Below are 19,545 nucleotides of genomic sequence, written 5' to 3'. Positions count from 1 at the left end.
CTTACTCCCACTCCTAGAAGTACATGCAATGGAATTGGACCCCAAATCCACTGATAGACAAGTACAGGAAATAACACAAAACAGTGCTATTCCTCATTGCCGCAAGCTGGAAACTAACCAAGTACTCACCAGGAGGAGAAGGGATGAATAAATGGTGGTATAGCCGCACAGTGAGGGTCAATTCAGCAGAGAATGAGCCACCTACAACTGCGCACACAATATGAAAGAATCTCACAAACGAATGTTAAGGAAAGAAGCCACACACGAGAGAGCATGTGTCCTGTGATCCTACTGATCACAACTTCAAAACTGGTCAAATGGAATCTATGGTGTAGGAAGGAGTAGTGACTGGAAGGGAGCACGTGGGGTTTTCCTAGGGGGCTAGTTGTGCTTTGTTTTTGATCCGGAGTGCTGTTGTGTGAGGCTATTAACCTTGCAAATATGTATCACACTTATGCTATATGTTTTCATAGGTGTGTTATTCTTCAGTAAAAAGTTTACAATGAAAAATTAGCCTAGAAAGAAGAAAGGATGGTTTTATTTTCTTAATGTTAGTTTTTATACTAAAATTGCTATGAGACTGCCTCTAAAAATATGTTCTTTGATATATTATTCAAATAGACCTCTGGAATATAAAGAGAAATAATAATCCTTTATATAAATTTCAGAGAGCAGGGTTTTTTTTTTTTTCTTACTTTATTTTTAAGATTTATTGAGCAGCCCAGGTGGCTCGGTGGTTTAGCACTGCCTTCTGCCCTGGGCCTGATCCTGGAAACCCGGGATCGAGTCCCACGTCAGACTCCCTGCGTGGAGCCTGCTTCTCCCTTGCCTGTGTCTCTGCCTCTCTCTCTGTGTGTGTGTCTCTCATGAATTAAAAAAAAAAAAAAAAGGTTTATTTATTTCTTTGAAAAAGAGAGCACATGAGCGAGCGGGGGTGGGTAGGGACAGAGGGAGAGAGAGAATCTCAAGGAGACTGGCTGAGTGTGGGCTCAATCTCACAACCCTGAGACCATGACCTGGGCTGAAATTAAGAGTCAGATGCTTGGGACGCCTGGGTGGCTCAGCGGTTGGGTGTCTGCCTCACGGCATGATCCTGGAGTCTCGGGATCGAGTCCCACATCGGGGTCCCTACAAGGAGCCTGCTTCTCCCTCTGCCTATGTCTCTGCCTCTCTGTGTGTGTGTCTCTCATGAATAAATAAAATCTTTTAAAAAAAAGAGTCAGATGCTTAACTGACTGAGCCACCCAGTGGCCCCTATGCCTTACCTAAAATAAAGGTGACTATTGGTTTGGTGGTGGTACATATTTTACTTTTTTGCAGTCTTCTTTGACCACGAATGTTCTATTTCCTCTGAAGGAAGATAATGCTACTGAAAATGCACTGTCAACCATGCAGCGGAACATTCTACTGGGGAGCAATAGGCCAGGTGCTGCAAGGCCCAATAGACTTCTCTGTGGGGGCACTGTCTCTCTCCTGGCCAATAACAGGAATTTGCAAAACAAGGACTTGCTTAATTCCTTATTCAGACTGAAATTTTCTCTGAGCCAATATAACTGAATCATATAGAAATCAAGACTGAATTGGTGAAGGCATTAGCACTGTCTTAGCCCAGGCTGGAGTCTACACAGTGGATGCACACAGCCCAGGGGAGGGATCTGTAGGGAATATTGGGACTCCTGGAGTTTTTTAAGCCTAAGAATTTTAAAAGATAATTTAATTTAACCTCTATTAATTTAATGCACAGATTGAAACCAGTGCCTTTGTTTAGTACACAAGGTCTCCTGGTGGAAAAGGAGGGTTTGTATAACACTAGGGGATGGAGCCACCTGTACTCATTTGGGTTAGTATATCGCTGTGTATATGTGTGTGGTAAAGTGAATTTATGGGTTGTATTAACAAGTTGTAACTAAATTAACATTCACCAAAAAGATAAAGGGCTTAAAAAAAAAATTCCACCCAAGGTTCCCGGGTGGCTCAGTGGGTTGAGCATCTGACTCTTGATTTTGGCTCAGGTCATGGCCTTGTGGTTGTGAGATACAGCCCCAAATTGGGCTCTGCACTCACCAGAGTCTGCTTGAGATTCTCTCTCCCTCTTCCTCAGCCCCTCCCCCCATCTCTCTCTTTCTTTATTTATCTTTTTTTAAAAAGATTTTATTTATTCATTCATGAGAGACACACACAGAGAGAGGGGCAGAGACACAGGCAGAGGGAGAAGCAGGCTCCATGTAGGGAGCCCGACGTGGGACTCTATCCCAGGTCTCCAGGATCACACCTTGGATTGAAGCCGGCGCTAAACTGCTGAGCCACCTGGGCTGCCCTCTGTCTATCTTTAAAATAAATAAATAAATCCTTAAGAAAAATTCTGCCCAACTATCTCAATTCAACAAGAAAAAGACAACCCAATTATAAAATGAACAAAGACTGGAATAGACATTTCACCAAAGTAGGTAAGCATATGAAAAATGCCCAACATCATTAGTCATTAGGGAAATGAAAATCAAAACCACAATGAGATACAACTTCAGGCCCATTAGGATGGCTGTAATCAGAAAAACAGATGGTAAGAAGCATGATCAAGGATGTATACAAGTTGGAACCTTCACATGCTGCCGATGGGAGGGTAAAATGGTGCAAATGCTCTGGAAAACTCTGGCAGTCTCAGACAGTTAAAAAAATAGTTATCATTTGATCCAGGGATTCCATTCCTAGGTCTATTCCAAAGAGAAATTAAAATATTATGTCCACACAGAAACTTATATTCAAATGTTCATAGGAATATTATTCGTAACAGGGAAAACCGAAATGTTCATCCACTGATGAATGGATACATAAAATGTGGTGTATCCGTACAATAAAACATGGCCATACAATGGAATGAAGCTCTGATATATCCTACACCATGGATGCACCTTGGAAACTATGCTGAGTGAGAGAAGACAGACACAAAAGGCTACACGTTGTATGATTCCATTTACATGAAATGTCCATGATAGAAAATCCAGATGGGCAGAAAGTAGATCAGTTGTTGACAAAGACTGGGGGAAGGGAGCCATGAGTGACCATTAGAGAATAATGGGTTTGGTGGGGTTTTGGAGTGATGAAAATATTCTGGGGGCACCTAGGTGACTCAGTCAATAGAGCATCTGACTCTTTTTTTTTTTTTTTTTTTAATTGGAGTTCAATTTGCCAACATACAGCATAACACCCAGTGCTCATCCAGCCAAATGAGCATCTGACTCTTGATCTCGGCTCAGGTCTTGATCTCAGGGTCATGAGCTCAAAACGCATGTTGGCCTCCACGCTGGGCTCCACACTGGGTGTGGAGCCTACATTAAAAAAAACAAAAATCTGGAACTAGGTAGTGGGGATGGTTATGCAACTCCCATGAATATGCACAAAGAACTCTTGAATTGTACACTCTGGAAGTGTAAATTTTATAGTACATGAATTATAGCTTAAAAAAACAATTTCCGCCCAAGAAATTGGGTCAAAAATAATACAGGTAATCCAGGTACAAGCGAACCCCAAGAAAACGGCAAGGCTGAAACCTCTGCTTTTCCTACAAGCTCATCTTCTGCCACATGACAAGTAAAAAGATCTGATAGGAAGTGAGCAAGAAATAATTGAAATTCCCAAGAAAAGTAATTGAGTTATTAACACATTAGCATCGAACTTCAAGCAAACATAGATGATACCTCAGATATTACTGATATGTTTAAAATCATGTGACCCTCAATCTAGCATTCTACAAAATATCACCAAACTTAATGATAAATGTTTAGCAGACTATTTTGCAATTGCTTGTTTAATACAAAGTACACAAAGAAACAGCCCTGGGAAAACACTTTTTTTTCCTACCACAGTGAAAGTCCTTAAAATAACAAACAAGAAACAATTTGGTCAACACATTGAAATGAATTATTTCCTTAGCAAATCAGTTAGAAGCCTAGAGATGAAAATGCTCTGGAGATAAGCAGAAACAAATATTGCAACAAATTACCCCATTTTGGGAGTTTTGCCATATAGCTGGGGGAAAGCACAAATGTTTCTAACATGCTTCAGCTTGTGGTATTTGCAAGATTCTGTTTGAATAATCACACTCATTAGGAGCTATTTTTTTTTGTGAACCACTAAGAGATGCCTCACAGAAATCAGCCTGAATCACAGGTTACTTATTTGAAATAATATATTTAATGGAAATCTGGCTAACTGTATCCTTTGTGGGAGTGGCTGCTTTGATTCAAAATTTTAAAAGATTTCAGAAGAAAGGTAGCTAGATGGCACCACATGTGAAATCCACTTTCTGCATCACTATTTGAAAAGTTATTGCAGAAAAAGGAGAAATGCAGGTTTTAGAAAATACCATCAAGACGATTTTTTAAAATCTTTTTGTAAATGAATGGAAATGGAGGTCAAAACAGCCAAACATCAACAACTTCAAATGGTTTCATATAATGTACAGTTTATAAACGAATATATGGTAGACTAAGTATGCTTTTTTTTTTTAAGACTTTATTTATTTATTCATGAGAGACACAGAGAGGCAGAGACACAGGCAGAGGGAGAAGCAGGCTCCTCATGGGGAACTCGATGCAGGACTTGATCCCAGGACCCCGGGATCACAACCTGAGCCAAAGGGAGATGTTCAACCACTGAGCCACCCAGGCGCCCCTAAGTTTGCTTTCTTGACAGAACTTGGGAGATTGGGTCAGACCTTTTTTTTTTTTCTCAGTAAAAGTGATTTATCAAGAAAAACTAAAAGCCAAATGAGAGAGAACTGAAGCTTCACCTCAAGCAACACAGTGAGGATAAGACTCTCTAATATTTTTCTGTTAAAACCCAGCAAAATAGACTATCTTTAATCTTTCCTGAAATAAACCCAGGTAGAATTGTTTTAAAAATCTGGAAAAAAAAATCTGAAAAAACATGAACTCCAATAAAATAAAAATTAAAAAAAGAAAAAAAATCTGGAAAAATGTACTTTAAACAAGTAAAAGAAACAATGAAATTAACTGATAAAAAAAATTTAAGAAAAAAATCAGGAAAGGGGAAAAAAAAAGACCAAGAAAAGAAAAAACCAATCTGATTAAAAAAAGAGCAGAGGATGTGAATGGACGTTTTTCCAAGGAAGATAGACAGATGGTCAGCAGGCACATGGAAAGATGCTCAATATCAGTTATCATCAGGGAAATGCAAGTCAAACCCCAATGAGCTATCGCCGCACACTTGTCAGAATGGCTGATATCAAGAAGACAAGAAAGAGGGGCACCTGGCTAGCTGAGACGGTAGAACATGAGACTTGATCTCGAGGTTGTAAGTCTGAGCCCCACGTTCGGAGTAGAGATTACTTTTTAAAAATCTTAAAATGGAGCACCTGGGTGGCTCAGTTGGTTAAGCGTCTGACTCTTGATTTAGGCTCAGGCTGTGATCTCAGGATTGAGATCGAACCTGGTGTTGGGCTCCACACAGGGAGTGGAGCCTGCCTAAGATTCTCTCTTCAGGGGCTCCTGGGTGGATCAGTTGGTTAAACGCTTGCCTTTGGCTCAGGTCATGATCCCCGGGTCCTGGGCTGGAGCCCTCTTGGGATCCCTGCTCAGCGGGGAGTCTGCTTCTCCCTCTCCCTCTGTCCTTCCCCTTACCTTGTGCTCTCTTTTTCTCTCAACTAAATCTTAAAAAAAAAAAAAAAAAATTAAGATTCTCTCTCCCTCACCCCTGCCCCTCCCCCACACTTTTTAGCTCTCTCAAAAATAAAATATTTTTAAAAAAGACAAGAAATAACAAGTGTGTGCAGGGGGGCGTGGAGAAAAAGGAACCCTTGTGCACTATTGGTAGGAATGTAAATTGGCGCAGCCACTGTGGAAAACAGTTCGGAGGATCCTCCAAAAATTGAGAACAGAATTACCATATGATCCACTAATTCCATAAATTGGCATTTACCCAGAGAGAGTAAAACCACGAATTTGAAAAGATATATGCATCTCTCTGTTTATTGCAGCATCATTTACAACAGTCAAGATAGGAAAGCAATACAAGTGTCCATGGATAGATAAATGAATAAAGACACACACAAAAAATGAGATCTTGTCATTAACATAGATGGGCCTCGAGGGTATTATGTTAAGTGAAATAAGTCAGAGAAAGACAAATACCATATGATCTCACTCATATGTGGAATCTCAAAAATGAAACAAATGAACAAACCAAACAGGTTCTTAAATACAGAGAATAAATTGGTGGTTTCCAGATGGGAGGCAGATGGGGGATGGGTGAGCTAGATAAAGGAGATTAAGAGGTACAGATTTCCAGTTATTAAAAAAAAAGAAATAAATAAAATAGTAATTGTTTTTTTTTTAAGATTTTATTTATTTATTCATAGAGACAGAGAGAGAGAGGCAGAGACACAGGCAGAGGGAGAAGCAGGCTCCATGCAGGGAGCCTAACGTGGGACTCGATCCAGGGTCTCCAGGATCACACCCTGGGCTGCAGGCGGCACTAAACTGCTGCGCCACTGGGGCTGCCCCAAATAGTAATTTGAAAGGGGTAGAGCAATCTAAGACAATTGACATTAGGTACCTCTGCACAGAGAAAAGGGAAAACAGGAGAGGATGACTTTTACTTTGCAAATGTATACTTTTCTATATTGTTTGGATTGTTAATATATTTGCACATATTACTCCAATTTTTTAATATGAATGGACTCTTTGGACATCGAGATTATAATCCCTTTTGTTTTATACATTTTTTATTCTTAAAAACAATTTATTTTGTTTATTTATTTGAAAGAGTGAGCCATTGAGAAAGAGTGCAAGTGGGGACAAGAGCAGAAGGAGAAGCAGGCTCCCCACTGAGCAGGGAGCCTGATGCCAGGTTCGATCCCAGGACCCCCAAATCATGACCTGAGCTGAAGGCACTTAACCAACTGAGCCACTCAGGTTCCCCCTTAAAAACAATATCATTTGAAGAGCTACATATGAAAACATCCTGACAAACTTTTAAAAACCTTAAAGCAGGCACTAAATAAATCTAAGCTTGTCTTAAACATGGGATGCCTGGCTGGCTCATTCAGTAGAGCACATGTAACTCTTGATCTCAGGGTAGTGAGTTTGAGCCCCACATTGGGTGTAGAGATTACTTTTTTAAAAAATTAAGATTTTATTTGAAAAAAAAAGATTTTATTTATTTGAGACAGAGAAAAAGAAAGCGCGAGAGAGCATGAGCAGTGGGGAGAGGCAGAGGGAGAGAAAGAAGCAGACTCTCCACTGAGCAAGGAGCCCAATGTTGGGGGCTCAATCCTAGGACCCCAAGACCATAACCCAAGCTGAAGGCAGATGCTTAGCCAACTAAGCCACCCAGCCGCCCCCAAAAGTAAAATCAAATAAATAAATAAATAAATAAATAAATAAATTTTAAAAATTGTCTTAAAAAAGGTGATTATCAAACATTTTGTTTTTCAAAATATTTATTTCAAGTATAAACTTATATAATGTACTATAGAGAAGAAGACAATCACATGTAAGATAGTTAAGTAATAAACTTGTGGAACATAATCATTTGATCATCAAAATATAAAAAAAGTGAAAATAATTTTATATTAGATCATTTGATTAAAAACAGTGTTATTTTATTCAAGTAATAAGCCCAACCCAGTCCCCAACTAAGAGTTAAAGCTCTTTTCTATCTTCCTACATCCAGTCCTTAGATGAAAATCATAAACTTTTAACCAGAATTGTGCCCTAAAACTTAATTATTTAAAGTTTCTGTTACTCATGGGAATTATTCCATTTTGTTTATTCTTCATAAGTATTTTCAAAATGCCACTAAACAAACACATCATTTGTGTTGGTACAATGATGTAAAAAAAAATGATGTAGTCATTTTTTACAAAAATAGAAATACCTAAATAATGAGTCTGAGGGTAAGTGAGAGGCAGGGGTGGGTTATTTAATTCACATTGGAATAATCTGTCATATGATGGCAGAGCGACCATAGTGAACGTGCTCTGAAAGTTGGTCCCGTCGGATAACAACCCACGTCAACACAAACCTCCTGGTCCTAGAATCCCTCCTCGATGGTATGCATGAGCGCCCTGAAGAGAATCACCAGGAGAAGCAAGCTTAACAAGCTAAGTTCTTGCTGCGAGTGCAATGCTGGCCAGAGACCCCTGTACAGGAGGGGAGTGCAAGGTGTCTTGGCTGAGCTGTCTCCAAGGGTGGATGTGAGCCACGTCTGGTGTCGGAGAGACACCCCATTTATTTGGGCAAAGAATGCTCAGTGCCCCCCCAGAGAGTCACCATGAGGGAGTGGACCCTTACCATCAAGGCCACTGTGTCCTTCAGATCTCCAGCCCGGGTTTGTCAGCTGGCCTCTGCCCTTCCCTCCTGGGCCATTCTCCACCCGACCTTCTGCCTCCTGGCACTGAAGTTTCAAAGACTGGGTCTCTTCTTCTTGTTCTTCATCGTCTGGATCCGATTCATCGTTGTAGAAGTGAATTGTGGCTTGCACTGGGAAACTGGCCAGCACTTTTTCCCCAGAACTCTGCAGATATTCTTGGCGCTTTGAAATGGGTAAATAAAGTCTAATATTTAAGAAACAAATACACCGTTAATCACCATGAAATGAGCTAAATTCCACCTAGCGGGTCCTTTTCCCCAGAAGCAGCTAGCTCCCAATCTCCCTCCCTGATCTTGCCTTCGCTGCACACACTGTTTTCTAAATCATCAGAACCCAAAACCATGGGCAGGTGGAGAGACCTGGCAAGGAATCCTATACCAGTTCGGAAATGAGCTCTCATCTGAGTGAGCAAATCAATCCAGACCAACACGGGGGAAAGGGAGTGCTTTCAAGAAGTGAAAAGGAAATTAAAACAGTGAGTTTCAAGATGAAGAGTCTCATTTTGATCGAATGGAGAACTTGGCTTATCCTGGAGAATACAGGTCCTACGTAGGTTAGGCTCTCACTCCCTCCAACACCCCCAAGCATGAGGAATGTTGTGACACTTTGGGCTCAGGAAGAAATTTGACTCTGAAACCCCAGTCTAGAAAAGCAGCTAATTTTTCTGTACGTTGCTATGGAGAAGCCATAGGGGTGGGTTCCTGGCTTTGCCAAAACAGCAAACAGTAACCCTATGTGTCTAAAGAAAAGGAAGGAAGGGAGGAAGGACCGGCGGGGAGGGAGGGAAAGAACATAAATATATAAATTTGGAACTCTCAAGATCTTATTTATTTGTTTGTGACAGACACAGAAAGAGAGAGGCAGAGACATAGGAAGAGGGAGAAGCAGGGTCCTTACAGGGAGCCTGATGTGGGACTCGATCCCAGGACCCTGAGATCACGATCTGAGCCACCCAGGCATCCCATAAATTTGGAACTCTAAATCCAGGTTTTGTAGAATTTAGGATTACAGTTATACATAGAAAGTACTTGAACTATCCCTCACTCTCTCCATAACTCCTTATTCTTGTACCTTTTATTCACTAATTTATTTTTTTTTAAGTTCATTCATAGCTTTTATTTGTTCAGGAGAGACACAGAGACCCAGGCAGGGGGAGAAGCAGGCCCCATGCAGGGAACCCGACGTGGGACTCGAACCCGGGTCTCCAGGGTCACGCCCTGGGCCGAAGGCGGCGCTAAACCACTGCGCCACCCGGGCTGCCCCACTCACTAATTTATTTGCATTTTTCCCCTGAGGTCTTCTGAGTAACTGAGAGGGATTATCATTTGATCACTATTTACTTGCAAAGCTGATTTCTTTTTCATTTTTTAATTTTTAAGTAATCTTGATGCCCAGTGTGTAGGGCTTGAAACTACAACCCCCAGATTAAGAGTCAGACACTTTATCAACTGAGCCAGCCATGTATCCTTAAAAAAGCTGATTTCCTTGTTTCTTTCTTTAAAAAAAAAAAAAAAAAAAAAAGATTGTATTTATTTGACAGAGAGAGAGAGAGCACAAGCCGGGGGAGTGGCAGGCAGAGGGAGAGGGAGAAGCAGGCACCCTGCAGAGCAAGGAGTTCAGTATAGGACTGATCCCAGGACCCTAGGATCATGACCTGAGCCGAAGGCAGATGCCTAACCAACTGAGCCACCCAGGCGCCCTGCAAAGCTGATTCCAATTTTCCTCTTTTTGGCTAGAGAAGCAAAGAAAGAGAGAAAATACCCTGCCATAAATAACACACAACAATTTTGAACTGCCAAATATTTTTGAACCTCCAGGGCACATTTGGCAACATCTGGAGACATTTTTGGTTGCCACAACTGAGAAGCTACTAGCATGTAAAGGGCAGAGGCCAGAGATGCTGGCCTAAAATGGATGAAATGTGAGAGGGATACAGAGTAAGGCCCTGACCACCACCGAGACCACGGGAGAACCAACCACCCAATCCCTCATTCGATCACACATATGTTTTGAAGGTTTACTTTGCTCTAGACAATATACTAACTGATATCCTGGGAGAGAAATGGAAATGTCCTTAAATATTTAAGAAGCAGATATGCATTTATAATTCATATTCAATTAAAATTAACACAAGACATAATATGTAATGAAAGGTGCAAACAGAAGACATCAAGGAAAGAGGTCAATCCAATTTGCAACTGGAATGCTGAATGAATGAATAAATGAATGAATGAATGAATGGATTTCAGAAATCCAACAAAACAGTCTTGAAGTTCCTTGGGATAATAACTAAATATTAGAGAATATACTGAATTATTTCCCACTTTGTTGAGAATGTATACAGTTGAAGACACTCAAGTGTCCTTATGCTTTTTTTTTTTTAAGATTTTATTTATTTATTCATGAGAGACACACAGAGAGACAGACGCAGAGACACAGGCAGAGGGAGAAGCAGGCTCCATGGAGGGAGCCTGATGTGGTACTCGATCCCGGGCCTCCAAGATCAGGCCCCGGGCTGAAGGCGGCGCTAAACTGCTGAGCCACCTGGGCTGCCCCCTTATGCTTCTATCAAAAGGAAATCACTGATTTCCTACTGGGAAGTCACATTACCTTACAGGATGCTGAAACCCAAAGGCCCCCTTCGATCCAGGACTTTCTCGGTCACCTCCAGGGTCGAGCTGTAAAGACAGACACATAGGAACACAGACATAGTCAAGCACCTCTGAGATAGCATACTGAAATTCTAAAAAATAAAATCTAAGTAGTCTGCACTTCTTAGTATCAATACCAGTTTTATTTTATTTTTAAAAATATTTAGTTATTTATTTATTCATGAGAGACACGGAGAGAGAGGCAGAGACACAGGCAGAGGGAGAAGCAGGTTCCATGTAGGGAGCCTGATGTGGGACTCGATCCCAGGACCCCGGGATCTCGCCCTGAGCCGAAGGCAGATGCTCGACCACTGAGTCACCCAGGTATCCCTCAATACCAGTTTTAGAGACAGTTTAAACACCTTCACAGGATTTGATAAGCCCCCTCTCTCTTCCTGTTGTCAGTGATGTCCTGGCCACTGGGATTCAAAGACAGAAAGATGAATCCTTTAGTTGAGGCTTTTAAAATCTAATGGGATGGGGCACCTGGGTGGCTCAGTCACTGAAGCATCTGCCTTTGGCTCAGGTCACAATCCTGGGGTCCTGGAATCGAGTCTCCATTGGGCTCCTTGCTCAGCAAAGAGCCTGCTTCTCCCTCTCCCTCTGCCTGCTGCTTCCCCACTTGTGCTCTCTCTCTCTCTCTGTCAAATGAATAAATAGGATCTTTAAAAAAAATACATCTAATAAGAAAAGACACACACGTAGACACATGACTACACGACAAAGCCTTGTAGGCAAATGACTACACTACAAAGTCTTGTATAGCAAGATGCCAAGAAAAGGTTCATGGAGAAGCCTGGCAGAGATGTCATCAGTATTTGGGTGTGCAAATCAGAGACCATTCCAGAGAGGAGCCTCAAATCCTGAGGGGCTAGACAACAGAGAGCAGAGGTAGGGACAGCTGAGGAGCCCAGCATGGCATGAACAAGAAGCTATGTTATTTAATGGGCTCCAACAGGAAGCTGGCTCTTGATTACAGGATATATTTTTTTAAGATTTTATTTATTTATTCATGACAGACGAGAGAGAGAGAGAGAGAGAGAGAGAGAGGGAGAGAGAGAGAGAGAGAGAGAGGCAGAGACACAGGCAGAGGGGGAAGCAGGCTCCTTGCATGGATTGAGACGTGGGACTCAATCCCAGGATCACACCCCAGGCCAAAGGTGGCGCCAAACCGCTGGGCCACCGGGGCTGCCCTGATTACAGGATATTTTGAACACCTACTTTGGAGTCTAGGTTTCACTCTGGAGACAGTACTAGAGACCGTTGCTGATTTTTTTTAGGACTTTATTTATTTATTTATTCTGAGAGGCATACTGAGAGAGGCAGAGACATAGGCAGAGGGAGGAGCAGACTCCCTGTGGGGAGCCCGATGCAGGACTCCATCCCAGGACCCCGGGATCATGACCTGAGCCAAAGGCAAGACGTTCAACCACTGAGCCACCTAGGGGCCCCCTTTGCTGCTCTTTGAGCCTGGAGTTCAACAATCAGATCTGTATTTTAAGGAGAATGGTGGCCCGTGGGAGCAGTGCACAGCCTAGATTGCAGAGATAAGGGCTCCGGGGCACCCAGCAAGAAGGGACAGACATTTGACCAGTGGCAGGAAAGGAAAGGAAAGGAAAGATGAATGCCAAGGGCACTTCAGTAGTATAAAAAAAAAACAAAAACAAAAAAACACTTAGCCATTTTACATCAAGAGTGGAGGAAAGGGAAGCCAGTCTGAGCAACTAAGGGCAACACTGATGGAGAAAAGACACAGACAAGGGAGAGAGCGAGCCAGGTTGTGCATGCTGTGACCAGCATAGGCCTCAGGGAGGTGAAGGGACAGTCACACTACCTGTCCCGGGCTGATCCCCCTTCTGCCCAAATTCGTGAGGCCCTGAATCTCAATGAACTTGGCCTGAACTGTAGCCAGAGTATCTGAGCGGCTGAGAAGCTGGAAATTGCCATTTGATCTCAGAGCTCTCTGAAAGTTTTAGTGACTATAGAAAGCGCCGAGTGGGGCATCTCGGGACAGTGCATCCGGGGACAGCTTGAAAATGAGCTGAAATGGGCTGGGGCAACGGATCAGAATCCCCAGCCCTTGGGTTGCATGGAGTTTAGCGTGAACCAGACAAGGAGTGAGACAAAAGCTGTAGAGTACAAGGAAGGACTGTGAGGCTTCTTTGCCACCATCGATCATCACATCCATTCCATCCCGCAATGACAGGTGTGTGGCCTTTGTGAACAAATGTCATTATATTTTATCAATCATAGTTTTTACAATATGCTGTGGCAAAGAGAAGTTGGGGAAAGAAAATGAGGTTCTTTGAATAGTATCGTCTCCAAAATGAAGTTCACTTTTTATTTTTTTATTTTTAAAAGATTTTATTTATTTATTCATGAGATATACAGAGAGAGAGAGAGAGAGAGAGAGAGAGAGAGAGAGGCAGAGACACAGGCAGAGGAAGAAGCTGTATGGAGCCTGACATGGGACTCGATCCCGGGTCTCCAGGATCAGGCCCTAGGCTGAAGGTGGCACTAAACCACTGAGCCACCTGGGCTGCCCTGAATTTCACTTTTTTAAAAAAATATTTACTTATTTATTTGAGAGAGAGAGAGAACAGAGAGGAAGAGAGAGAGGGAGAAGCAGACTCCTGGTGGAGCAGGGAGCCCAATGGGTCCTCGATCCCAGGACTCTGGGACAACGACCTGAGCCAAAGGTAGATGCTCAACCACTGAACCACCCAGGTGCCCCGAAGTTCGCTTTTTGAGGACTCCAGAGAATCACGTTTGTGTTAGGCTCTGTAATTATAAAATACGTCTAAAGCTCATTACCACAGTAAGCAATCCTGGGCTGTCAGAGGCCATTTTACACCCTGTGATGGGAGAGCATCTAACGCAACGATGCAGTCTTTGGTGGAGGCCAAAAGGTAGTATTAGGAGAGAGAAACAGCTTCCTTTAAGTGAGTAATTCTGTGAAATACAACAGACCAGTAAAAACTGTAAAACTTGATTCCCCAACACGCACAGCCTTAAAAACTTTATGCCACAAATATCTTCTAATTAAAGATCACTTTCTGATGACAGAAACATCTAAACATTCACACGTCGATAATTCAAGGGGATCAGAAATGTATATAAGGAAAGGTGTCTGTGTGTGTGTGTGTGTGTGTGTCCTTATGAGTTAAGAGAAGAGATACAAGGGCAACCCGGGTAGCTCAGTGGTTTGGCGCCGCCTGTGGCCCAGGGCATGGTCCTGGAGACCCAGGATCGAGTCCCATGTCAGGCTCCATGCATGGGGCCTGCTTTTCCCTCTGCCTGTGTCTCTGCCTTGCTCTCTCTCTCTCTCTCAAGAGTAAATAAATAAAATCTTAAAAAAAAAAAGAGAGAGAGAGAGAAGAGATAGAAGCCGACTTTCATTAGTCTCCGGTTCTCCTCCCCACGCAGCCTGACTCCCATACAGCGATGGCGGGGGAGGCCTGTACAATGGGAGGCTGAACCCATCAGAACAGTCCCTGACCTCTCCTTCCAGGAAATCACCTCCCTTGCAAGGTGGCCAAGTGGCCAGGGAGGAAATGTCACAGAGGTCACCGAAGTCTTAGGCTACCGCTCGTTTTCTCCAGGCAGGAGAGGGAGACAGCTCCCCAAGGGGGGGTAGGGGCTACCGAATGGGTGAGGGTGACTCCGGTGATCAGGGTCTTGAACCCCACACTCAAAATTTCTCAATTTCTCCAGAAATACCCAAGAGGGCTCTGCAACCAAGGGCTTCTCCCGCGTTGTCGGGAGAGGGCGCTGTGGAGCAAGAAGCGCGCCCGTCGGTGCCAGGCCGCGCTCCCCGCGCCCGGGGTCGGGAACCGTGTGCGGTACGTGGAACCTGCGGCCGCCGCGGCTGTGCTCTCCGCCTGGCCGGCGGGGCTCTGCAAACAGCTGGCCAGGCAAGCCCCCTCGGCGCACCCCCCGATCCACGGACACAACTGCTTCATCCAGTGTGCCACACGGACCACCAACTAGCAACTTCCTACAGCTGGACACTTTTCTCCAAGTAATCATTTTTCTCACAAATAGCTTTTTTTTTTTTTTTTTTTTACAAATAGCCTTCTCATCATAATCGGAAAAAAACCCCACCTGCATTACAGGCTCTACTATAGTATTTTTATTCTTGCAACAATTGATAGGCTCCATGTACATTTCACTTAACAAAAAATTGGATACTTGTAAACTTCTATAATTTCTCCCTCTCCCAAGAACCTTTTAAATCTTCTGTTTAAAAAAAAAAAAATCTTATGTTTAAAGCGGCGACCGGGTGGCTCAGTGGTTGATCGTCTGCCTTGGGTTCAGGGCATGATCCCGAGGTCCTGGGATCGAGTCCTACATCGGGCTCCCCGCAGGAAGCCTGTTTCTCCCCCTGCCTATGTCTCTGCCTCTCTGTGTCTCTCATGAATAAATTTTTTAAATAAATTTAAAAAATCTTATGTTAAGAACTTAAGCTTGAATGCAAAAGATGTAGTAACTATTTCCTATTATTTAGATATTGTCTGTAGTTAATAATCTGGGCTACAGAATCATACGCCTCTATTTGATACAGATTGTATTTGTTTCATTTTTTAAATCACAGTAACAGTTAAAATTTCCATTATCCAGGCTAATTGAACAAAGTATCAAAATATCAAAATACAGTCAAAGGTCAGCTTTGGTGCACCTGAGTTTCTTATCATATTACAAATAACTGCACACATAACACGTACCACATGTTAGGGAAACGAAACGCATGGTCTTTCCCAGCCTGATTAGCTCTTCGGCATTATGAAAGCCATCAACTTACATTTTAAGATTTTTTAAAAGGAAAGGTAAAGTCTCTGAAAGCAAGCCATTCCTTCAATAAGTATAAAGCAACTCAATTACCAATGGAGGACACAAAAGAAGAGTGGTGGAGATTAGTCTTTCCGCACAAAGCCCTCAGCTGGAGTGTATTTGCTCAGACAACATGAACTACCCCAGCAGTGCTTGCAGACTGGGCAAAAGTACTTCACAAAGGGCCAGCTGGTGGGGGCATTTAACCGTACCTTCTGGGTACCCCACACTGGTCTCTGACCCTATTTGCACTGTGGTACCAGCCACCAGTAATGCCACGCTCAGAGAGGGGACCAGGGCTGCCTTCTCCCCTCCTCTCTCTACCTGCTGGTTTGCAGAGGGGAAAACTCAACATAAATCTCTCAAAAAAAAAAAAAAAAAAAGAAAAGAAAAGAAAAAGAAAAAGAAAAGAAATAAAAAGAAAAGAAATCTCTCTTACTCTTTTCTAGAACTCTCTTACAATGCCCTTGAAAGAGCTACGCCATAGTGGCTCTGCTTTTCAAGAAAGCAGCAAGCAGGAGCCAGTCTATACATGTGACTCAGGTGGGATCCACATCGGGCTCACCCAGGCTCCCTCTCCCTTCTCCCCTGCAGTAGGGAACCAAGGGAGGGACAGGCCCAGGGGACCGTCCATGGTCATGTTTGAGTTGTGCCACTTTCGGGCTGAATCGTTTGATAACGACAATGCCCACCTTTACCTTACCGGGCTTCCAGATCTGGTCAGCTCAGCTTCTTGGGGTGTCAGGATCCAAGGTCTCCACGGTGTGGGGCTGGAAAGGCAGGGACCAGAGGTGAACCCCAGCATTTTCTGGTGTCTTTTAGAATCATATCATGAGAGTTAAATTCTTATCAATTCCAATGTTTGCCTGAGAAAGAGTCACTGGAGACCTCAGGAAGTTCTATCTGTGGATAAGCTGGTGCCACTTGTGTTTTTTTTTCCTCCTGCCACTTTCTCAGTCTTCCGCCTTCCCTGGGCTTTGAGAAGTCCCAAATCTGATGCAATGATCAGGGGCCGCAGTAGTTGAGGGATTTCTCTCCCAGCCTGCCTAGATTCTTCAACTGATTCCCCGGCTGCAGCTGGCTACTTTGTTGCTCGTGAATTTCAACTGCACCCCCTCTGGGCCTGAAGGATCCGGACCCTGCGGAGAGGACTCCACGGGGTTCTACGATGCAAAAGAGGGGGAATGGGTTTGTGCTCTCGGGCTGCCTACCCACCCAGCCCCTTCCACGCTTCCCCCGGTGAATCTGATTTTAACTGCACCGTCTGGAAAGGGCTGAGCCCCAAGCGCAGGACAAACAAAACCCGCGCTCAAGAGTGACAGCGCGAGGGGGTCCCCAGCTCCGCTAGCTGGGAGGCCCCGAGGCTTCAGCCTTCCCGGCCCAGGGCGTGTCGGGGCTGCGAAGGGGAGCTTGGGCCGGTTCGCTCGCGGGGCGCCTCCCGGGGCTGCGACGTCGGCCCCGAGCGCGGACACCGGGAGGACCAGGGTTCTGGGGGCTCAGGGCGCTGCAGCGTCGGCTCTGCGCCCCCCGCGCCTCCGTGCGTCCCGGGGCCGCGGGGACACCCTCACCTCTCGGGGCTCCGGGGACCGTCCGCGGGGCAGTGACAGGCGCGCCCCCGCGCCTCCCGGGCTCCGGCCGCCGCCTCGGGTCTCATGGTGCCCGCGCAGCCCGCGCCTCTCCAGCGGCGCCGGGGCCACGGCCGCGCCTCTAACCGCTCGGGCGAGGGCGCTCACCTACCAGGGCGCGCGGCGCCAGGTTTAAAAACGGGGGCGGGGCGGGAGGGGACGAGGGACGCCGGGGAGGGGAGGGCGCAGGGGAGGCCCCGGGAGGGGACGGGGGAGCCGGAGAGGGGGCGGGGACCACACAGGCTCCCGACCCGGCGCCGGGCGGGGGGAGGGGTGGGGAAGGGAGAGCGGAGGGGGAGACTGGGGGGGGAAGGGAGGGGGTGGGGGGAGAGGGGAGGTGGGAAGGGACGGGGTGGGGGGGAAGGGAGGTGGGAAGGGTGGGGGATAAGGGAGGGGGAAGGGAGGGGGGAGGGGGAAAGGAGGGAGTGGGGGGAGAAGGGACATGGGAAGGGAGGGGAATGGGGAGGGGGGAGAATGGCGGTGGGAGGGAGGGGGAGACTGGAGGGAAGGGAAGGGGGTGGGGGGAGAAGAGACGTGAGGAGGGAGGGGGTGGGGGGAGAACGGGGGTGGGAGGGGGTAGAAGAGGGGGGAGAAGGGAGGGAGTTAGGGGAGAAGGGAGGTGGGAAGGGAAGTGGGAAGAGTGGGGGAGAGGGGAGGGGGAAGAGAAGGGTGGGGGGAGAAGGGAGGGGGAATGCAAAGGGTGGGGGAGAAGAGGGGGAGGGGAGGGGGAGGGGGAGAACGGGGTGGGAGGGGGAGAAGGGAGGAGGAAGAAGGGAGGGGGTTAGGGGAGAAGGGAGGTGGGAAGAGTGGGGGGAGAAGGGAGGGGAAAGAGAAGGGTGGGGGGAGAAGGGAGGGGGAAGGGAGGGGTGGGGGGAGAAGGGAGGGGGAAGGGAGGGGGTGGGGGAGAAGTGACGTGGGAAGGGAGGGGGATGGGGAGGGGGACAAGGGGGGACAACAGGGGTAGGGGGCAGGACGGGGGTGGGAGGGGGTGAGGGGAGAAGGGACATGGGAAGGGAGGTGTGGGGAAGAAGAGAGGTGGGGGGAGGGGGAGGGGGTGGGCGTGGGGGGGGAGGACGGGATCTCCGTGGAGAGGACTCAGGAAGCTCGGAGCGAGGGTGAGGAGGGACAAAGGAAACCGAGGGAGGGTCGCCAGGGGCGGCGGCAGTGACTCGGTTCGCACGGGGAGGAACTTGCGGGGGGTGGTGTCTGTAGGGCCCTCCCCCCCCCCGGGTCACCTCTGGGGTCGGGCTGGCGGGGCGCTCGCCCAGGCCCCCCCCCAGCCGGCTGCGGCAGCGACGGGGTCCCCGGCTTCTCCCCGCCCGTCCGGGGCTCCCCGTGGCCCCAGGGAGCGTCCAGGTGCCCACATTTCCGGAGGAGCTCACGTCCACCCCTTTGAAGCGGGCCGCGATTTGGGGGCGCGGCTTCCGACGCCTCGAGACCCTCGCGGAGCTGCGGGGCCCGCGGAGCTGGAGGTCGGGCGCCCCGAGGGCGCTGCGCGAACCGGGAGGACGGAGCCGCGGCTGCGCTTCCAGGCGGTGGAAGGGCGCGGGGAGGGAGCGAGCGCAGAGCGCAGCTCCCACGGCCGCGGGTGTGCGGGAGAGCTCGGGGCTCCCGGGGCGGGGGGGGGCTTTCCCCCGGGAAAGCGCCTGGCTGAGCCTGCAGCCGCGGGTGCGGGGCCCTGAGCGCACTGCCCCAGGCCGCGGGGCTCATGGGGGCCCCCCACCCCGGGCCCCCCGCAGGGTCAGGTGGCAGGAATGCTGGTTTACCAGTTGCCCCGGCGACGTCCGGGGGTGGGGGGGGCTTGGTTAAACAGCATCTGCGTCCTCCGCGCCCCCCTGACCCTGGGTTTGAGAACTGGAGCTTGCTGTGTGGGATTTAAATTAAAAGGAAGAGAAATCCAGGAACTTCAGAAATAAAAATATCTCCCCGTGTTCTTTTCTTAAAAGCAACAGGTTTCTGACCATGATTAAACCTAATTAGGGGGATCCCTGGGTGGCGCAGCGGTTTGGCGCCTGCCTTTGGCCCAGGGCGGGATCCTGGAGACCCGG

At 46.8% G+C, this 19,545-nt stretch overlaps 1 protein-coding gene across 1 annotated transcript; it reads right to left on the bottom strand.

Moving 5' to 3' along the window:
- Positions 1 to 7,441: 7,441 nt before the first annotated feature.
- RIPPLY3 (ripply transcriptional repressor 3) lies at positions 7,442 to 17,587 on the bottom strand. Its single transcript, XM_077879173.1, has 4 exons — positions 17,441 to 17,587; positions 16,576 to 16,642; positions 11,002 to 11,069; positions 7,442 to 8,575 (listed from the first exon to the last, which is right to left on the bottom strand). The coding sequence occupies exons 1-4, from the start codon at positions 17,524 to 17,526 to the stop codon at positions 8,269 to 8,271; spliced, it is 528 nt and encodes a 175-aa protein (XP_077735299.1). The 5' UTR covers positions 17,527 to 17,587; the 3' UTR covers positions 7,442 to 8,268.
- Positions 17,588 to 19,545: the final 1,958 nt, after the last annotated feature.

Source organism: Canis aureus, chromosome 30, assembly GCF_053574225.1.
Source record: "Canis aureus isolate CA01 chromosome 30, VMU_Caureus_v.1.0, whole genome shotgun sequence".
Taxonomy (NCBI): Eukaryota; Metazoa; Chordata; class Mammalia; order Carnivora; family Canidae; genus Canis; species Canis aureus.
Note: the sequence above shows the minus strand (reverse complement) of the source record. Positions and strands in the feature narration are given on the sequence as shown.